The sequence below is a fragment of the Kogia breviceps genome, chromosome 13 (assembly GCF_026419965.1).
Source record: "Kogia breviceps isolate mKogBre1 chromosome 13, mKogBre1 haplotype 1, whole genome shotgun sequence".
Lineage (NCBI taxonomy): Eukaryota > Metazoa > Chordata > Mammalia > Artiodactyla > Physeteridae > Kogia > Kogia breviceps.
Genome location: NC_081322.1, coordinates 78,227,285 through 78,247,113, shown reverse-complemented (window position 1 = coordinate 78,247,113; position 19,829 = coordinate 78,227,285). Strand labels below are relative to the sequence as shown.

General features: G+C 36.5%; 1 protein-coding gene across 1 annotated transcript in view; it reads left to right on the top strand.

The window, feature by feature from the left end:
* SYNE1 (spectrin repeat containing nuclear envelope protein 1) overlaps window positions 1-19,829 on the top strand; it is a 451,782-nt gene that overhangs the window by 136,138 nt on the left and 295,815 nt on the right. The window contains exons 15-25 of the mRNA XM_067011034.1: window positions 1,656-1,768; window positions 2,341-2,509; window positions 7,883-7,979; window positions 8,681-8,883; window positions 10,696-10,860; window positions 11,325-11,477; window positions 12,479-12,622; window positions 14,987-15,160; window positions 17,129-17,287; window positions 17,587-17,751; window positions 19,499-19,633. Of these exons, the coding sequence (XP_066867135.1) occupies window positions 1,656-1,768; window positions 2,341-2,509; window positions 7,883-7,979; window positions 8,681-8,883; window positions 10,696-10,860; window positions 11,325-11,477; window positions 12,479-12,622; window positions 14,987-15,160; window positions 17,129-17,287; window positions 17,587-17,751; window positions 19,499-19,633 (1,677 nt within the window). The remainder of the gene's footprint in view (window positions 1-1,655; window positions 1,769-2,340; window positions 2,510-7,882; window positions 7,980-8,680; window positions 8,884-10,695; window positions 10,861-11,324; window positions 11,478-12,478; window positions 12,623-14,986; window positions 15,161-17,128; window positions 17,288-17,586; window positions 17,752-19,498; window positions 19,634-19,829) is intronic.

The following is a 19,829-nucleotide window of genomic DNA, read 5'->3' as shown; positions in this document are numbered from 1 at the left end:
GACGGCCTTTCAAAGTGATGTCAACTGACATCACGCCAGTTGTAGTTCTTTTGTCATATGTTTGAAAATGTTTTTTTTTTTTTTGGTTTTGATTTCTTGTCAAGATTTTTTTGATTAACTAGATATGGAAAACTACAATAGGGAAAGCTTCTTGGGAGGCACCTGGACATTTGGGTATCCCAGTATAGTCACAGACCCCCACCCATACATTAACATACGGTCACACATAACAAATCAGAGCTGGGAGTGGTGGTGGCTCTCAGTCTGCCCTGCAGTCATTTGGGGGAGTTTCGGTCAAGATAAAAGCCACAGAAAATGTGTCTGGATGTTAAGGAGGAGGCAGAGAGTGACTAAAATACTCACAGGCAATAGCTGCTCTAGGACAGTCCTCTGGCCTCAGTAATCAGGTAATCAGCTCTGTAGTGCCCTCCCTCTGGGAGCAGGGGACTTGTGAATATCTGTGCGGTACCTACAGACTCAAAGCAGGTCAAAAGGTGGTAATAGCAAATATATATCAGCATAGAAATAGTTTGGTCCTGGATTTTTTTCTACAGTGTAAAAACTAATGTCCCCGAATTAAAAGAAAATTGACTTCACTCATCTGAACAAACACATATGACTTTAACATCTTAATTTATGTATGAAAACCTTCATGTGTACCCTTCCATCAAGTGTATCTCTTATTATTTAGGCTGGTTTTTGCTTCTGTTTTCTCCAATTAATCTACTAAATCTTAGTGTGAGAGAAACTGTTAGTTTTAATGTATTATTCTGGTGGGCTAATAGATCTTATTTTTCAGTGAGTGAGTGACAAACTGTTGCCTATTTACTCTGCTATTGAGAAACAACCTAAGCTCTAGAAAATATGGCATGAATCTACTTTCACTTTTCTCTTTCTTTGCTTCTATGTGAGAAATTGGCTAGGAATTGTGAAGTACATGTAAGTCTTTATAGAAATATATCTTTTGACAGTGAAAAACCCAGAAAACAAATCTAAATAAATTATTAAAATTTGTGGAGTTCTATACAATCTGGAAAGAATCTTTATAAAACATCACATTTACTCTTCCCACTGTGATATCTATGGGACATTCCCTGTGCTTGATTAAAATCTTCTAACCACAAGGGTATTTTCATAATATGTTATAATGTAATTGACTTACTTTAAGATGGCAAGCAAACATCACTTTATGGTACCCTGCATGCGCTCAAAATAGAATAACCGTAGAGAATTTAATATTTTTATTTTGACCATTAAAGGGTTAAACTAGTTGTGCTTAGTTTTAAGCTTTGAAAAATCAATAGATTCAAAATCAGGGAAAGAGAAAAACACTAACAGTCATTGTTTAGAGCTCTGACTACATTTCCCTTCGGACCATGTGCCTTTAAAATGTCTGAATGCATTGCTGTGCAAGTGTCATGTGTGTTTAAAAGATGCCATAATTATTAGCTACGGCTCTAGCACGGGGCCTTATGGACAAGCACCCAGGCTCCTGTACAAGGTAAAAGCCTGTGACCGGCACCAAGCTGCGTGTGGCTATGGAAGCATAATCAAATTGTTGAATACACTGCCTCATCCGTGCAAGCTGAAGATTATGCTTCTTAGCCTCTTGTGAACATGTTTCCTCATTTTTTTTTTTTTAAACTGTATCTTAGGATCTGCTTCAAAACACAGATGCCCACAAAAGAGCATTCCATGAAATCTACCGAACCAGGTCTGTTAACGGGATCCCAGTACCACCTGATCAATTAGAGGACATGGCTGAGAGGTAAGAGAACGTCCGGTTTTAAATGAAGTGTCTTTAAAAGGCTCGGTGGATGGTTTTTTTCCCATCTCTTTTCTTTCAATGAATTGACTTTTTTTTTTTTTTTTTTTTTTTTTTTTTTTTTTTTTTTTACAGAGGTGCTTACATTTGGTTCATAAAGATTGGGTTCCCATAACGTATGTTAAGAATGCCAATATTCTAGTATATTATTAGTTGAAAAGAGTAAACCTGCATGTACCCACAGCCTGGAAATCACAGAAATGGTTTCTTCAGAGGCTGTATTTTTATTCAGTACTGTGAGGAACATTATGTAATATTGCAAAAACAGCTTATAAAAGAAACAGATGAGAGCTATCTTGGCAGGGGAAAGAACTAAATCAAAGACTTCCATCAACTGTGATTTGCCTTTAAACCCAGAGCTAGAAACAGAACCAGATCTCCTGAGTGATTGATCAGCCAGAGTTTAGAAGACCTTGTGCCTGCATTTTATTTAACACTCACATGTAACAGGTTAAGTAAGCCCCGTTCTGTTACTATTAGTTACATTCTGTAAATTCTCTGTGTTTTGTTTCTAGGTTTCATTTTGTGTCCTCCACATCAGAGCTACACTTAATGAAAATGGAATTTCTAGAATTAAAGTACCGTCTGCTCTCACTGCTGGTTCTTGCAGAGTCAAAGCTGAAGTCTTGGATCATCAAGTATGGGCGGAGAGACTCAGTGGAGCTGCTTCTGCAGGGCTACATGGTAAGTCTCCCTGGCACTGACAGAGGCCAGAGGACACCTGCCTTTACTATCCAATATCTTCTGGTTTATTGGACACTGTTACTTTTATCTTGAATTTAAACATTAAGGTACCAGTGTGTTAAATGGGTTTCATGTAAGTTTGTGAGCTTTTCACAACAACTTGAAATATACACCTGTATTCTCTGGAGATGTGAAAGGTTTTGCTGCAGTAATCATATTGAACCATTGTGACAGGCTTTATTGCTTTAAAAAAGCAAGTTTTTGCATTGCATACAACTGACTGTGAACTCACTACTGAACCGGAATTAAAATACTTAAAGATTATCTTCATGTTTCTAAAATCCAATCATGATCAGTTTAGAACAATCCTCAATTGTTCATGTGGGGACTATCTTTTTTTTTTTTTTTTTTTTAAGATTAGGTCAAGCATGCCGTTTTTACAGTCATTCTGTGGGCTTCACTGCTTCCTGTGTGCACCCACGAAAAGTAAAATTTTGTCTGTGAATCTCTGTACCAACTTAATTTTTGAAGAGTTTCTCATATTTTGGGCTATCAGCATAGATAATCCTATATTTACATAGAGTAGTAGCCCTGCATTAAGGAGGAAAGTAGGTTATTCTGTAACTAGCAGTTTCCATTTACATATAATCAGAGAATTATAATTATTAAAGGCAGTTTATTTCTCTTAGTTAAGCATGGCCCCCCCAATTTATTAGCAATACAAATTTGCTCACAAAATTAATGTTAATAGGACATCTCAGTCCTCTAACTGTTCCATTTATATTGAATCACAAGTTCTAAATGATAAATTGATGAATTTAAAATATAAGCCCATTTCTAACATGACTACTGTCAGTGGCTCTGTAACTGGCATGACTGAATATTTATTGAAACCATATCTTTACTGAAGCATCCTAGAACCATAATATATTTTGCTACATTTTAATTTCATTTTCTAAGTGCTAAATAAACAACATGAATTGGGGAAAAAAAAGGGTTAACAGGTTAACAATAAAATCTTTCTTTAGATTTACTACAATTTTCTAGGAAACATTTGTCCAAAAATGTGAAATCTATGACACTATGTTCCCTTATTCATTTTGAATGATTTTGGAAAGTAATGAGAAATCTGATTTTTTTTAAAGTTTAAGCAATTGCGTTAGTCCCCAAAATATTAAATACAGATATGCATTTATATTTTGGGGTTTAATCATGTCAGATGATACACTCTGAGCTCAGAGGTAATTATTCAGGATGCATCTTTGTTCTCACTATTTAAGGAGAGCCAATTAGGTTGAAATACCTAATGGGACTGTTCCACCAGGTTAATGTTCCAACACAAAGATGTTAATAATTCTCTTTGAACTTCTCAACTAAAGCATATGCAAGTAAAGAATTATTACTAATGAATAAAAAAAATCAGTACTTTCTGCCTACTTCATAGACATTCACTGAGCTGCTAATTTTAAACTGCTAGGTAACGTAACTCTCAAAATTATTTGTAAAAGTGCTAATAACTCTACAAATATATCGGGTTTTAATAAATATTTCCTAATATTTTATCACCTGATAAAAAATACGTATTTATCGCCTAAGCTTCTATTTCAAAAAGGGGTTTAAGGTATTTATAGTTTAATAGTTTTAATAATTGTAGGATATTGATATTTTCTATGTGCCAAGTGTTTTACATGTGTCATCTTCCTTCTCAGTGTTGACCCTGTGGGCTGGGCATTTTCACATTGTTTCACTGAGGAAATGGAGCCTTTGAACGCTCAAGTCACATGCTCCAGGTGGCAGAGTTAGTAAGAAGTGGAATCTGGATTTGAATCCCCATCTTTCCAGATCAGAAACCTTTGTGCTTAAGTACTGAACTTTACTCTCTAACAAAATTGGCTGGGGAGAAAAAGGTTTTTGTTTAAACCGGAAAGACCAAATAATTAAAATGATCTCTTGCAGCTCAGTGAAATAAGGAATGTAGTTCACATAAGTATCAGTTCTATTTAATGCTGGTCCATAATTGACAGTATTTTACACTTCCATACTGCAACCTGCTACTTACCATTATGTCTGCTATGGGCAGCATGTTATTGGGGGCAGGGTGGGGTGAGGTGGGAGAGATTATTGAAGCCTGGACACCAGTCACATAGAAATGTGTTGAAGCATGGCTCAACTACTCGCTACCCAAGTGACCTTATAAATAACTTAATCTTTCCCAGATTTTTAATAACCGCAACAACAACAATAATAATAATAGAATATTAGGGATTTTTTAAGGAAAAAAGACTGACTCATGATGGTTTTCCTTCTATCTCATACCCCACAGAGCTTCTCTCATTCTTTTGAAGTTTTTGGGAAAATCATTCTCTTTAGAACAGACTATTTCAAGGTGCATGAAGGCTTTCAAATAAAATCATAAAATCAGTTTCTTAAATACAATCCTTTACTTGGTTTCTAAAAGAAATGATTGTAATGAGCCATATACTGCTACATCAATAAGCAAAGTAATATTTGGGATGTAAGGGGTTCCATAATTATCTTTTCCTTAGTCTGAATTCTCAATTCAATTTTATTCATCTGCAAAAAAAAAAGATACTTTTCATAAAAGTTAGGGAATTAGAGAACTACATAGTGCTCAAGGAATTCTTGGAAAATACTTCACAAATGCTTGTTGATTAAATTAGGCCACATGATCCTGGTGAGAGATTACATACTGTAATATAAATCAGAAGATGATTGGTTTGAATTGTTCATGACATAACCATGTTAGTTAACACATGCTCCAATCTTACAGTGGAAGAAATGAGACAACGTTTCATTCTTTCACATAAAAGAAGAGCTCTTGGAAGCATAGACTATGAATGCAACTAGGAATGTGAACATATGGTCTATTATTTGTAATGATTTTATTAAAGTAAATAGGCAGTTCTAATGAAACTACTTCTCAAAGTTGATTTTTAAAATCTTAAATTGTCTGGTTTACCTCCCTTTGAGTGAAATTGATGAGATTTTTATTTATTATATCTATATTTATCTTTTGAGAGTAGAAAATTAGTCCCTTCCACCAATACTTTGCATTTTGTAGCATATAGAGATATCGTATTTTTCTTGAAGTGCCACCAACTTTAAAAGCCCCTTGAGGGCTTCCCTGGTGGCGCAGGGGTTGAGAGTCCGCCTGCCGATGCAGGGGACGCGGGTTCGTGCCCCGGTCCGGGAAGATCCCACGTGCCGCGGAGCGGCTGGGCCCGTGATCCATGGCTGCTGAGCCTGCGCGCCCGGAGCCTGTGCTCCACGACGGGAGAGGCCACAACAGTGAGACGCCTGCATACCGCAAAAAAAAAAAAAAAAAAAAAAAAAAGTCCCTTGACCAACATGTCTTATTTGTTGAACTTGATATCCAAATGTAAGCCATATTTTGAAAGAAATAAACGAATCCTGTCACTGTTATTTTAAATATAACATTTGTGCTTAATTTTGCATTCTTCTGAGAGACTTTATCTAGATAGCTCACAGCAGAAAGGAGATTGAGCAGTCCTCCTGCTAAAGTGATTCTAATAGTCAGAATAATTTTGTTACTAAATGGAGTTAACCCAGGACTCAGAAAAAAAGGGCAAAAATAAATGAAACAAAAATTAAAATAACAAGTACATTTTCTTTCTTCAAAAATTAATTACCTAGTTTTGCTCATAGGAAAGCTTGAAAACACCTTAATGAATCTCTACGACATTTATAATATTCTAAAAGCATTCTCCCCTGCTCCTACCCTAGACCAAAAATGAAACTGGAAATAACTTTTCTCTTATTCAATTATAACGAATTTGTAAACCACTCTAGGAAAAGCATGTGTAAGTCTTAATGTCTAGTATAGGCACTTTTTCCCATTTATTTGACACTTCGAACAATTTTTTTTTTTTCCATTAGCTTCTTGGAATTTGTGTCCAAACTGAATGGAGACTATTTTTTTAAACTTTGCCAAATATATTTATCTCTTCAGTTTCTTACAGTGTCTTGAACATTAGGTGTAATCTTCCATTTTTGATCAAACCAGGACCTCCTTATTAGTTAAATTATTCAAAATTTAAATTCCACTAAATTACTCTTTCCCCACTTGGGGAGCAGGCAGAGGTTAAGGGAGTAGGACATAAGGCTAAATAGTGAACGAACCAATTCTCATGCAAAAATAATAAAGCCTATTAAAGTTATTGAATAAGGTATTCATCAGGGAACCCCATCCCAGGTAATTCACAGCTTTCTCTATTCATTATATCTTTGAAGAATAGTTACGATATAAGTAAATGCAAACATAAAATGGTATGAAATGTATTATATGTATTTTTAATATAATCTTGAAATACTATAACTTCTATCAATAAAATCTAGGGATGTCTATGAAATTGCTGTATGAATAGTTTTGCATCTGCACACAAACATTTTGCAACTCCATTTTAAGCATTCATCAACATCCTATTCAGGACTTCAGCTGGTTTTTGAAGGCTAATTTTGTATTTTATAATAGTGACACAAAGTATTTTACTGAGTTTACATCATAGGCACTAATTATGCTATTAAAAGAAATTAAGAAGCCTTTGATAGTATGTTGTTATCTATAATTACATTAATTTTCTACTTTACAGAAGTAGGAATAATCTTTGAAATAGGAATTATTTCATATTTCCTGGAGTTAACAATAATAGAACTCACCTAAGGATTTTTTGTGTATTCTCAATTTTATAGTATCCATTTGCTGATAGTAACTCTAATACATATGTAAGTTGCATACAGACATAGATAGAGACATGTGTTACCTTTAATTTTTATACTCGGTAATAGAAATATGACAGCATATGGATAACGTGGATGGAATGTGTGATTATTTAACGTTTTTCTACTTGTAAATATTTTTGTATTTACTTTTTATTTTAAGAAAGTGTGCATTGCATTGTGCCAGTTATTTATAATCTGAAGCTCCTCAGAGCCATCATTCACCAGAATTATTGTTCAAAGAGCAACAGAATCCCACAGCTAAAACACAGTGGGACACTTTACAACATTGTTCCAAATTTAGTGCTTTTTAAATGTTAGCCCCAGGTTCTCTGGAGAAACTTCTGTCTCTTCTAAAAGCAAACCCTTGGGTGGAGGAGAAATATAATATTTTCTCAAAGTAGGAGTGAATTAGAATTAAAAGTCTAGAATCAAGGTATATTCTCAGAAATAATCAGGTTATTTATGGCAGTTGAATTAATTTGATAGTTTTCAGAAGAGTGAGGTTGGTAGATTTGGGTAACATATCCACATACCTATGCTGAAGAAAATTGACTTTGGTATGTCTACGTAAGCCAGTGTTGGTTATCGTTTAACCATTCCCTTTTTTTCTAGTCTTTTATAGAAAATAGCAAGTTCTTTGAACAATATGAAGTGACATACCAGATCTTGAAACAGACAGCTGAGATGTACGTCAAAGCTGATGGTTCAGGTAAAACACAAGACAGAATTTGTTGCAGTATTGAATACGGTAGAACTTAGAACCTACAGGTTTAAGTATGAGCAAATCATTTTTTTCTAGGCAGAATCTCTGTGTGACCACGCCATTGGCCTGGAAAGCACTTACTCGATTCAGTCCCCTTGACTTTGTGCAATGCCTATCCTGTATAATCATATGCCTGTGTGTGTGTGATCTTCTAAGAGAGAGGAAAATAAGCATTCGTTTTCTAAATTGTAATGTTCAAGCCTATTTTATATTCCAACGGTTAAAGGCCAAAAATGGACTGACTTGAATATTATGAAAACTTAAGTTAGCGTAAAGAAACAATTGTAAAATATGTCTGTTTCAGTTTGCAGATATATCTGTCATCTTTGCTGAAAATGAACTATAGCATTTGTGATTATACTATATATGTGTCTGAGTGCATATAAAATGCAAACAAATATATGTCATTTATTGCATCCCATTTATCAGGAATTTAAAATATATCATTGCCTCTAATCTTTATAAATACCTATGAGTAAGGTATAACATGTCCCCACCATTAGCTGAATGTAATTCTAACGTTCTATCTGTTGAATTTAAAATCCTAGGAAGAATTAGGAATGCACACCAGTGTATAGACTGTAGAAAAAAGCTGTGGTGGATTTAAAATATAAAATAAGGATTATAATTTGTTCTATCCGGTTCAGTGGAAGAGGCTGAGAACGTGATGAAGTTCATGAATGAAACCACTGTCCAGTGGAGGAACCTCTCGGTGGAAGTCAGGAGCGTGCGGAGCATGCTGGAAGAAGTCATTGCCAACTGGGACCGATATGACAGTACCGTGGCCAGCCTTCAGGCTTGGCTAGAGGATGCTGAGAAAATGTTAAATCAGTCAGAACATGCCAAAAAGGTAAGACTGCTTCTTATAAAAGGAAACAAGCACAGGTGAATTTAGAAATAGGAGATTTTCACAGCAAAGTTGTCTAGGGAGTGTTATATATCTGCAAACGTGTTACAGAAATCTTGACTTTGCCTGAAAAGCTGCATTTTCTGGTTATTAAATTATTTTAGACCAAGAAATACGCTGCTTCATAAAAGTTATGTTAAAACAGTGTGTGACTTTTGCGTTCAGAAGAGCAGTAACCCGTGGCGCAGTGGCCAAACCCAGTAGGCAGCCGAGGGTGCTATACACACAGTAAGGTCTGGGCTTGAAGGGGCAGGTCCAGTGCACAGCCTTTGAGGATTTCCTAATTTAAGAGAAGATGAAAACAACTTTAGCTAAAGTAGTACTAAATCTGTGTGATGGCATATACACTGGTTCCACAGATGGGTCACTACATTTTTGTCTCTTTGGCTATTCTCTCTTGGATTTTTATCAACCCTCAGTCAGTGATCTTATTCTCGGTAGGAGTGATTTTTTTTTCCTCCGGTTACAGGAGTGTGTGTTTGTTTTTGCAAGAGTTAACTTTTACTTCAATATCATTTGCATTAAAAGATCCCATGAAATGGACTGATTTCTGTGTATACACTTCTTAATCGGAGCTTGGTATTTTTCTCATGGAAAAACAATTTATATGTATGTAAAAGATTAAAATGCCAGATTCCCATGAAGAAGTATAGTACTTATAATAGAATTACTGCTTGTCACGCAAGATTGGTTCTTCTGTTATTGTGTTGTACAAGTAGATGTATAATTTTTTTGTTTTCCCATTCTATATTTCATAGAGATTAAGTATTTTTGTGTAGCTGAGCAACTGTAACCCACACAGATTTTGGCTTTTCTGATTAGACTGGCAGTGCCCTAGTAGACGTCATGTGTTAATTTCATCCAAGGGAGTATAGCCACCAGAAACAGAATTGTTCTCATCGATTTATCTAGGAAGTCCTCCTGCACATGGCTTAGGAAATCGATTTTGAATTATCTTTGGTGTCCTTGGTTTTTACCGTGGTCTATATGTGTATGTATGCACGTGCACATATGCATTTAATTTGAAATCAGGTGGAAGCTGTTCCATAGCCAAGTGTGTAACCTTAAATAAGGAAGGATGTCATTGTATTGTGTTCTTGGCCCAGATAATTTAATTTTTTCCTTCAAGGGTTTATCTCTGTGAGTGTTAATTATCTTCATGTACAGTATTCAGATTTTAAAATCAAAAGTTGGGAATTCTCTGGCGGTCCAGTGGTTAGGACTCTGCGCTTTCACTGCTGAGGCACGAGAGGGCATGTGTTCGATCCCTGGTTAGGGAACTAAGATCCCACAAGCCGCATGGTGCAGCCAAAAAATAAAATAAAATAGAATAAAATCAAAAGTAACAGGTCAAACGATTTTTAAGACAGCTATATATTTCCCTAAAATAGTATGCCTTTTATATGACTTTGGCACTGGTATTTACTAGCCTTAAGATTATAGGCACAAGTCCCTTACACTCACAGAAATTCAGCTTTTTCCTCTCTAAAATAGGAATAACAAAATGGTCATCATGTTTTGTTTTGTCTTTAGCAAAAGATATTGCATATATTCTTATAAAAAGACATTCAGCGTTTCTAGTTCATATTTTTGACCTTCTTTATTAAAAATTTCCATTTTGAAAGAGATTTAGGATTCACCTTAAAATTTGCGCAAATTTTAGAGCAAAGATATTTCTCTTAGTCCGGTTACTTTCATACCATTTATTAACTTTTGGTTTATGGTTTACAGTAGTGTGCATTGCTTCTTGTTTAGGATTTTTTTCGAAATTTGCCTCATTGGATACAGCAGCACACTGCCATGAACGATGCTGGTAATTTTCTGATTGAAACATGTGATGAGATGGTTTCCCGTGATCTCAAACAGCAGTTACTGTTGCTAAATGGACGATGGAGAGAGTTGTTTATGGAAGTCAAGCAAGTATGTTTTTCAAATCTGTTTATGCCTAGAACATGGGTGCGTCATAAATATTGTGATAAACAGTCTGTTTAGAGACTCTTTTATTGTTATAGCATGGGCTTATTAAGGCAGAGTACAGATGTGTTTAGAACTGTTATGTTTCTATTTGGCCCTTTATTCTCTCCCATTTGTAATGGAGGAACATAACAGAAATGTAAAGCTTGATTAAGGATTATGTTGACATATGGAGCCTACTTATATGGAATGATTCATGCATCAAATCATAATTCATTGCTTCTCTGCTAGTTCCTTTCTTCTTTTCACAGTAATTGGACTGACTTCAAGTGTATCTAAAATAAGGATCAGGAATTAGAGTCTTTCCTACCACCTAACCATTCCAGAGAGTATGTAGAAGTGAAAGTTACAAGCTTCCAGAGTCTTGGCTTAATGGTTTTCGATGTTGCCCCCCTCCCTTTTCTTAACAGTATGCTCGAGCTGATGAGTTGGACAGAATGAAGAAAGAATACACCGATTGTGTTACTACCCTGTCTGACTTTGCAACTGAAGCCCTTAGGAAACTTTCAGAGCCCTTGGAAGTCTCTTTTATTAATGTCAAATTATTAATTCAAGACTTAGAGGTGAGCTGATTTTCCAGAACACAAAGTGAAAAAACAATTCTACTGTGAATAGAAAGATCAGTGAAGTTACTTAGGCCATTGCAAAAGCTGTTTCTGTCTCCTTGACATCATTTTGACATGTGTACATATCCTGATTTGCACCTCTCATAAAAAAAACTATTTGAATTCTTTGAAGAGGTTTATCGACCATAGAGTAACTTCAAAATAGTTTTTTCATTGAGATTTTTTATTTTCTACAATCAAATTATAAAGTACTAGGAAAAAACAGACGTCTGGAGTTAACACCTCTACATAAATGCCTCCAATGATAAAGGATTTGCTAAATGAATTGTGCTGTTTACATATTTTGAATACCCTGCAGCTCTCAAAAATGAAGTAGTGGAAGAATATTAATGACATAGAAAGGCTTTTCCAATATACTATTAAGTAAGGAAAGCAAAAATAGTATCATCATTTTTTTGTAAAAATAAAAAATGGGTGTAAACACACAGGAAAAATACTAATTTTGTTCAGTCATTTTAGCAGAGTCTTGTGGTGGTAAGGATGTTGGCTGTGGTGTGAGAAGACTGTATTAAATTTTCTTTAACTTATTATCTCTAATTTATAAATTTCTACAATGACAATGTATTACTTTTTTTAAAGAAAAAGTTGTTTAATTTTTAAAATCAGAGGAATTGTCCCAAATTGTTAACATGCATTTACCTGATATGATGTTTACATACTACACTAACATACGTATTTTGAAAGTGTAAAGATTACCTCAGTTTATCTTTAGGTTAGCTTAAGGATTATGGTGACTTTTAAAGGAAACATTTATTTGTATGATATTACTAGTATATCATATGCTAGTAATGAAGGAAAGTAGTCATTGGAATCTCCAAAAGATGATGACAGGTCTAGAGTTTTATTCAGTGCATACTGATTTGTGTCCAGTTGTCGAATCTTGAAATTAAGAGGAAATGTATCATGTGGTAATGTAGCTGTTTCAATGATTCATGTAGGATATTGAGCAGAGGGTGCCTGTGATGGATGCTCAGTATAAGATGATTACAAAGACAGCACACCTCATTAGCAAAGAGATCTCCCCAGAAGAAGCTAACGAAATGTTTGCAACCATGTCTGGGCTCAAAGAGCAGCTAACCAAGGTGGGAAAATATTTTTTTTCTTTGTTTTCTTACGCGGGCCTCTCATTGCTGTGGCCTCTCCCTTTGCGGAGCACGGGCTCCGGACGCGCAGGCTCAGCGGCCACGGCTCACGGGCCCAGCCGCTCCGCAGCATGTGGGATCCTCCCGGACCGGGGCACGAACCCGTGTCCCCTGCATCGGCAGGCGGACTCTCAACCACTGCGCCACCAGGGAAGCCCGGGAAAATATTTTAAAGCGTGACACTCTGTGCGGGACCAACACTGCCTCCAGCTCACCTTTCTCGTTCTCTGTCACTGTGGGCAAATCACTTATTTGTTAGCAGATCATGTTTTTATTTCTTACTGGGATTCTTCATCTAGTAACTTTGTCATGAGTTTTAAAAATGAAACTATGGAGCTGATACCAAGCATTAGCTTTATTAATTTAGAAGTACTAGTAGCTGTATTTTAATAGAAAGATAGGCCTCCTCTGGGAGGACAGAGGACCAGTTGAAAGTGATAAAACAAAGCGGGAAGAAGGGGGAGGAAGACATCATATATTTAAATGAGAAAGAATTCCCAAATACCTTTTATTGAGATGCATTTGACGTACGTCCACTCTAAGATTATTTATGCTATTTTCTACTTACACAACCACAGTGCAGTGACGATTCTCCCCCTTCCTCTCGCAGAGCTACCTCGGATTTAAGATATATACATTTATGCCACTTCTGTGCAGGAGGCTCAGTGAATATCAAGTACTAGCCATAAGCCTTTTCTGTTCTATTGAGGGCTTTTCCTTAAGAGTTTGGAAGTCTCACTGGGATTTTTTATCTATCTAAAGTTGAATGTTATGAAGATGATTCTGCTGGCAAAGTCCACTTAGATTGTGTAATTAATATCTGGTGAAAGAAAGGAGTGATTATATAGGTGAATAGAAAAATTTCATAATGAAGAATTGGACAACAAAGGAAAAAATAGCAGAAAACCCTGTGAATTAGGAGAGGAAAAGTAGAAAGAGAATATAGCCAATATGAAACCGGCTGTGGAGAATTAATGAAAGAGGAATAAGTGAGATAGATGAAAATAAGAATAATCATGGCCATGAAAGATAAGAAAATTTGGTCAAACTGGAATATAGTAGAATGCTAATTTTAAATTCTTTCAAACAATCAAGTTAAGATTATTTATAAAGATTGGGTACAATTTGGAGTCAACAACTTGTCACCTTCAAGCAGCCTTTAGAGCCCTGTCTTGGGCGGGCACATCTTAGCCTAGGTCAGGTTTAGTGATTTATGGAAACTTCTGAGAAAGCAAAGTACTCTTTTAGACACACGTAAGTCATCATGCTTTCTTAATTGCTGCATTAGATGTAGCATCTTGGTAAGTGTCCTGTCGTATCTAGGGAAGATTTCTAAAGCACACTGATTTTTATGCATGTCAGGAGGTGCTCTCTATTTCGTTCAGTAATTTTAGCTGAGCCTTGTGGCCATAGGACAGTAGCATTCTTTAGATGATTTTCTCCTTCAGGCAGTGCATCCAAGAGCATGAGGATAATGATAATGTAAGGAAAAAAACAAATGGTCTACTAATGAGTACTTAATTTCCTTTCTTGGTTTCCAAAAGTAATGCTTTGGGAGAAACTCTAAATAAAATGAGGGGGCCGGGAAGTTCTTGCAGGATCGTATGAGGTGCTGGATTCCGACATAAATGTGACAAGGCAGACACTTTATGGAGATCTTCATCTCCAGGAGCTCATCATGAAGATAAAGACAATGCAGGTGTATAAACTAACAGCATTTTTTTTTTTTAAAGACAAGTAACAGAGGACGGCTGGGCCAATTCAGACTAGAGAGACATGTTCTTGCGTGAGAGCCTTTGTGAATGAGTGCGGGGCCAGGAGGAGGTTAGGAAAGCACAGGGCCTCTCTGGGAAGAATGAGTCAACACGTTTGTAAGTTTGTCTCCAGTTAAGGGATCAAGTAGTAGAGTTCTTGAAAATAAAGTTGGAAGGTGCAAGTTGGTCTAGATAATGTAATTCATGACTGTCTTAGGTCAGCTTCTGAGGCCAAAGGGAAGATGGGTTTCAGAGTTTATGAAGTGGAATTTGATGCCATCTGGTTCGCTAACATCATTTAGATGAGCAAGTGCTATCCAGATGGACGATTTAGATGAATTTTCATGAGAAAACTCCATAGCATTTACTTATCTCAGTGGTATAGCAGTAGTGGTTTTTTTTACATCAAAATTTAATAATACACAGAAAATATTAAAGAATGTCACTGGAGCTCTTAAAGCCCAAAATGACCCTATCCTGAAGAAAACATTCCTGAGAGCTATGGTCCTTAATGGCCTTTAATGGAACTTTTGTCTTTGCATTTTTAAAGGTCAAAGACTGTTACCCTCCACTCCTTTATGAGTCTCAGCAGCTGCTGTTACCGTTGGAAGAATTAGAAAAGCAGATGACGGTCTTTTATGACTCACTTGGGAAAATCGATGAAATTATGACAGTTCTTGAGCACGAGGCACAATCAAGTGCTCTTTTTAAACAGAAACGTCAGGTAAGGAAAAGTCCCCTTCACGAGACGGAGTTAATTTAATGCGTGTGTGATAAGACAGAGGTGCATATAATGATAGAAATTCAGTGACAGGACAAGAAACCTTTTTCTAGACTAGTCCTGGCAACTCAAAAGAAAAACACATGTCTAAAGATGAAAACCCTATCCACCATAGATAAAATAAAAATTCTATATCTCTCGATATTTATATATAGGTATATTTATATAGATAAAAATTTTACAGATTAATTTTAAATTGTATATATTTAGCTATATAAAAAATAAATAAATGCATTCCATTTCTAGCCAGTATCTATCATTTGTGTCTTATGAGATCTTTTCTTGCCTCTAGGACTAGGGCTGTTTACATGACCATAAAATTCTGGAAATATATTTGGAGTACTAATCATTTGTCTTTGTCTTATTTTTAGTAAGCAGATCTGTATGCAGAACAACCTCCTACTGAGTGTGGCAGTTAATTCACTTATTTAGTTGGTTTATTATAAATCAACTTATGCATCAGAGGAGGGTGAAACCTGATGGGTAAAAGGTTTGCCACTGTTACCATCGAAATAGATTCATGGAAGGAAGGCAGTGTCACTTAGCAGAAAGAGCAGAGAGTATCTGACGTGAGTCAGACAGGTATTCAGATCTGATACAGCAAATTACAAAGCCTTGATTAGCTTTATTTCCTCACCTTAAAATGGGGGTGGTAGTACCTAAGTCGAGAACTTCTCGTGGAGATTACATTAGATATTCTATAATGTGACTAACCCATTAGAGCACATACTCTATAACTGGTGGCAACTAATATTTATTATTATTATTATTAATGGTAAGCCAAAATGATTTTACCACCAAGCCCTATTTTAATGGGTTCTCATTATATTGGATAAAAATTGTTTTTCATTTTGAAGTCACAGTGCCATTTCTTATGTTCCCAAACTGCTATAAGTTGCCATCAAAGAATCCTTCCATGATTAAAATTATATTTAATATATTAATAATAATAAATATTAATAATACTTAATAAGAGTTTTCTAACATATGTTACTCTTTTATCTCCTAAATCTTCAAAAGGAAAAAGTGTGTCCTTACTCTGTTTTCCCAAAACAAAATAGAAACCTTGCTCTTAATATTTGCATCTAAGTTACCCAAACTGGTATCCAAATAACCAGTTTGAAATATTTTTTCAAAGCAGTTAAGGATGTTGAAGGGCAAATGGTGTGGATTCAAGTCAAAAAATGACTGCTTGCCTCAGGCTGAGCTGAATAGCTTCCATGCTGTCTAGCACAGAAATAGCCAGGATCCTACGTTACAATCAGAGATGGAAGGGCCTGTGAGTCACCACTGCTTCTCATCTGCAAATGTGTGACAATTGCCAAGTCGTCCCAGGCCCTTTGGTCTGCTGCCTTTTTTGTTAGGATCTGGGGTCCACCATTTTATTAACGAGGTTGATAGCTTTTGAACCTTAGGAATTCAAATGTTGTGTATTTTAGGGTACAGAATGATATATAATCTGCTGCATCTGACTTTCAGTAAAGTATTTATAATGTGCATTGGTATTAAATTTATTGAGTCAGATTATAACCTGTTATGTAGATTGATTTCATTATTGTCCTTTCAATAAATTATGGGCCTATTAGTTGGTTGGAGGAATGCAGGTACTAGGCAGATAACAATTTTGATGCTCTGTTATCCTCTGGATATTATTAAGATGGGCATGAAATGTAAAAAAATTCAGAAAACTCAATGTGACATTTAAATGCCTCATGTAAAAAGCACTGATTTCAGTGATTGCTTAAAACTGTGCTCTTCTGAAAAGCAATACTTCTCTGTACTTTCGATTTTACTTATTGCTGATTAAAAGCCTAAAAGCTATATAATGCTGTTCTTATTGTTTTGTAATGGTTACTCTCTTTCTTTCTTGCCCTTTTAAATACTATTGTTGTGGGTTTCCTTTCCCTGTAGGAACTATTAGCTTGTCAAGAAGGCTGTAAGAAAGCCATGACTCAAATTGAGAAAGGCAGTCATAGTGTTCAAAAGTTTGTGACTTTGAGCAACGTGCTAAAGCATTTTGATCAGACAAAGCTACAGAGAAAGATTGCAGATGGGCATGTTGCTTTTCAGGTAAGTTCTCTGCCTGCTTTAGAGATGTGAACTAGGGAAAATTCCAGGAAGGAGGACATGTAATCATCGCGTTTTACGTCTTCACTCTTGGTAAATGCTTCATCTGCTGGTGTTTGGAAACCAATAATTTTACTTCTTCTTTCTCTAATATTAATTAATATTTAAGAGGGTTGATTATTCTCATCATAATGAAATGTATTCTTTCCAAGTGTTTTTTGAAAGAAACAATACTCTTTAACAAAATGATATTTTCAATAATGAGAGATCAATATCCCATTATGATTATTTTTTAAATCAAGAATATGGTAAAGAAGACTGGAGATTGGAAGAAACATGTGGAAACCAACAGCCGCTTGATGAAGAAGTTTGAGGAGTCTCGAGCAGAGTTGGAGAAGGTGCTGAGGATTGCTCAGGAGGGCATGCAGGAAAAGGGGAATCCAGAAGACCTCCTGAGGAGACACACCGTGAGTGCATCCCATGTGGGCCCTTGACCTGGAGGTGTGGGCAGACCATCTTGGAGGAAAAATAAAAAGAGCATAAAGATCTAATACAGAGAAGGAGAGAGAGAGAGAGAAAGAGAGAGAGAGTGGGAAAAAGATGGAGGATGAGGAGGAGGAAGAGGAGGAGGGGGGGAAAGAAGAGGGGGGATGGGAGGGGGGAGAAATGAGTTAGGAAGGCAGAAACTTTTTACGTATGAGACCCACAGAAATGGCAGCAAAAAGAACCTCAAGAGCAGTTGATGAGCTGCCTTATAATTGGCCATTCTTAAGCCCCTGGAGTAGTAGAGAATAACGGGATAAATAACTCAGGCTCTCCAAACTACTAATTCGTTATTTAGCTGAAAAACTCTTTCATAACTAACGTATTCTTTTTAAGAGATAACTTTAGGTGGATGGCTATGTCTTTGTGCTCATTTCATAAATCTACCATATCACAGTATAGATACCATGTCACTTGAAATTCCATAGCTGATCTACAACTTGACCCAGTATTGTGAAGCCATCCCCTTGTTCATCATACTCATTTAAATCATGTCAGTATTGCAAATATGAGTAATCTGTTAAATGGTGTATGGAGATGATGGGCCCTCTGAGAACATATATTTTGAGTTACGTTTCCTGAAATTTCAGTGGATATTTGTATAAAACACACTCTCAAAGGACAAATGCAATGTATTTGTGATGTGGCTGACTGGATTTAGGGTTAAGGTCTGTGACCATCCATCTCGTTCAAGTTTATACACCTCTACTATGCAGTACTTACTTTTGAATCACTGTTGTTTCAAAATATCTCTGCATACATAATCCTGAGACTTTGTGAGACTTAGTCATGTGACTTTGTGAGACTTAGTCATGTGTATTTGTGCACATGTTGTATTTGTCTGCTTGGGCTACCATAAAAAATACACAGGCTGCGTGGCTTAAGCAACAGGGATTTATTTTCTCAGTTCTGGAGACTAGCAGTCTATGATTAGGGTACTAGCCTGGCTGTGTTCTGGTGAGGACTCTTCCTTATATGCAGATGGTCACCTTCTCGCTGTGTCCTCACATGGCAGAGAGTAAGATCTTTAATTCCTCTCCTTATAAGGGCACTAATTCCTTCATGAGGGACCCACCTTCATGACCTCATCTAAACCTAACCACGTGCCCAAGGCCCCACCTTCAAATATCATTACCTTGCAGGTTAGGGCTTCAACATGTGAATTTGGTGGGACGGGATGGTGGCGGGGGGCAACACAATTCAGTCTACAGCATGTGTGCTCATGTGTGTGCTTGGTGTGAATGCAGAAATGGCTCATAATGCGCCAGCAAGGTCTGGAACACATTGCCATTAGGGAGTGAGGAGGGACTGTGAGGATTAGTCCTGGCTTCTACTCAGCTCTTCTTTTACCAGAGAGGAATGAAAACTCTATCGCTGTAGGATCAAGGTTTTAGGATCTCTCATTGGCTTTCTAGAATATTCTACCAAATGTGAAAACTGCCAAGATTTTTTTCTAAAACATAAAAAGCCCTAGTTGAATGATTTCTGACTCATAACTGTAGATAATTATAGTTAGTTCCTGAAAGAAAAATGGTAGTCGCCCAGAAGGTTTGAAGAGGGCAGCAACTGGCTAAGAGGCTTGTTTAGCAGTGTGACTCCTTCACTGTCTAGTGTCTGACACTGCCTTTATCTACCCAACACTCCTGACCACTTTCCCCCTCTCCACGCCAGGAGTTTTTCAGTCAGCTGGATCAGAGGGTGCTCAATGCTTTCCTGAAAGCTTGTGATGAACTCACCGACATTCTCCCTGAGCAGGAACAGCAGGGCCTGCAGGAAGCCGTTAGAAAGCTCCACAAACAGTGGAAGGTGAGTCAGGACAACATGGGAGCGTCGTTTGTCTTGGATGATGGGAGAGAGCATGAGGGTGTGAAGGTTCAATTGTCAGAGAAATTTAGAAATCAGGGAAAGCTGTCATAGTTACTTTTCCCATTGAAAAAGCTGAACTTGAATAAAACAGGATAAAATATGATAGGATTTTGTTATTTTTAAGTAGCATCAGTTT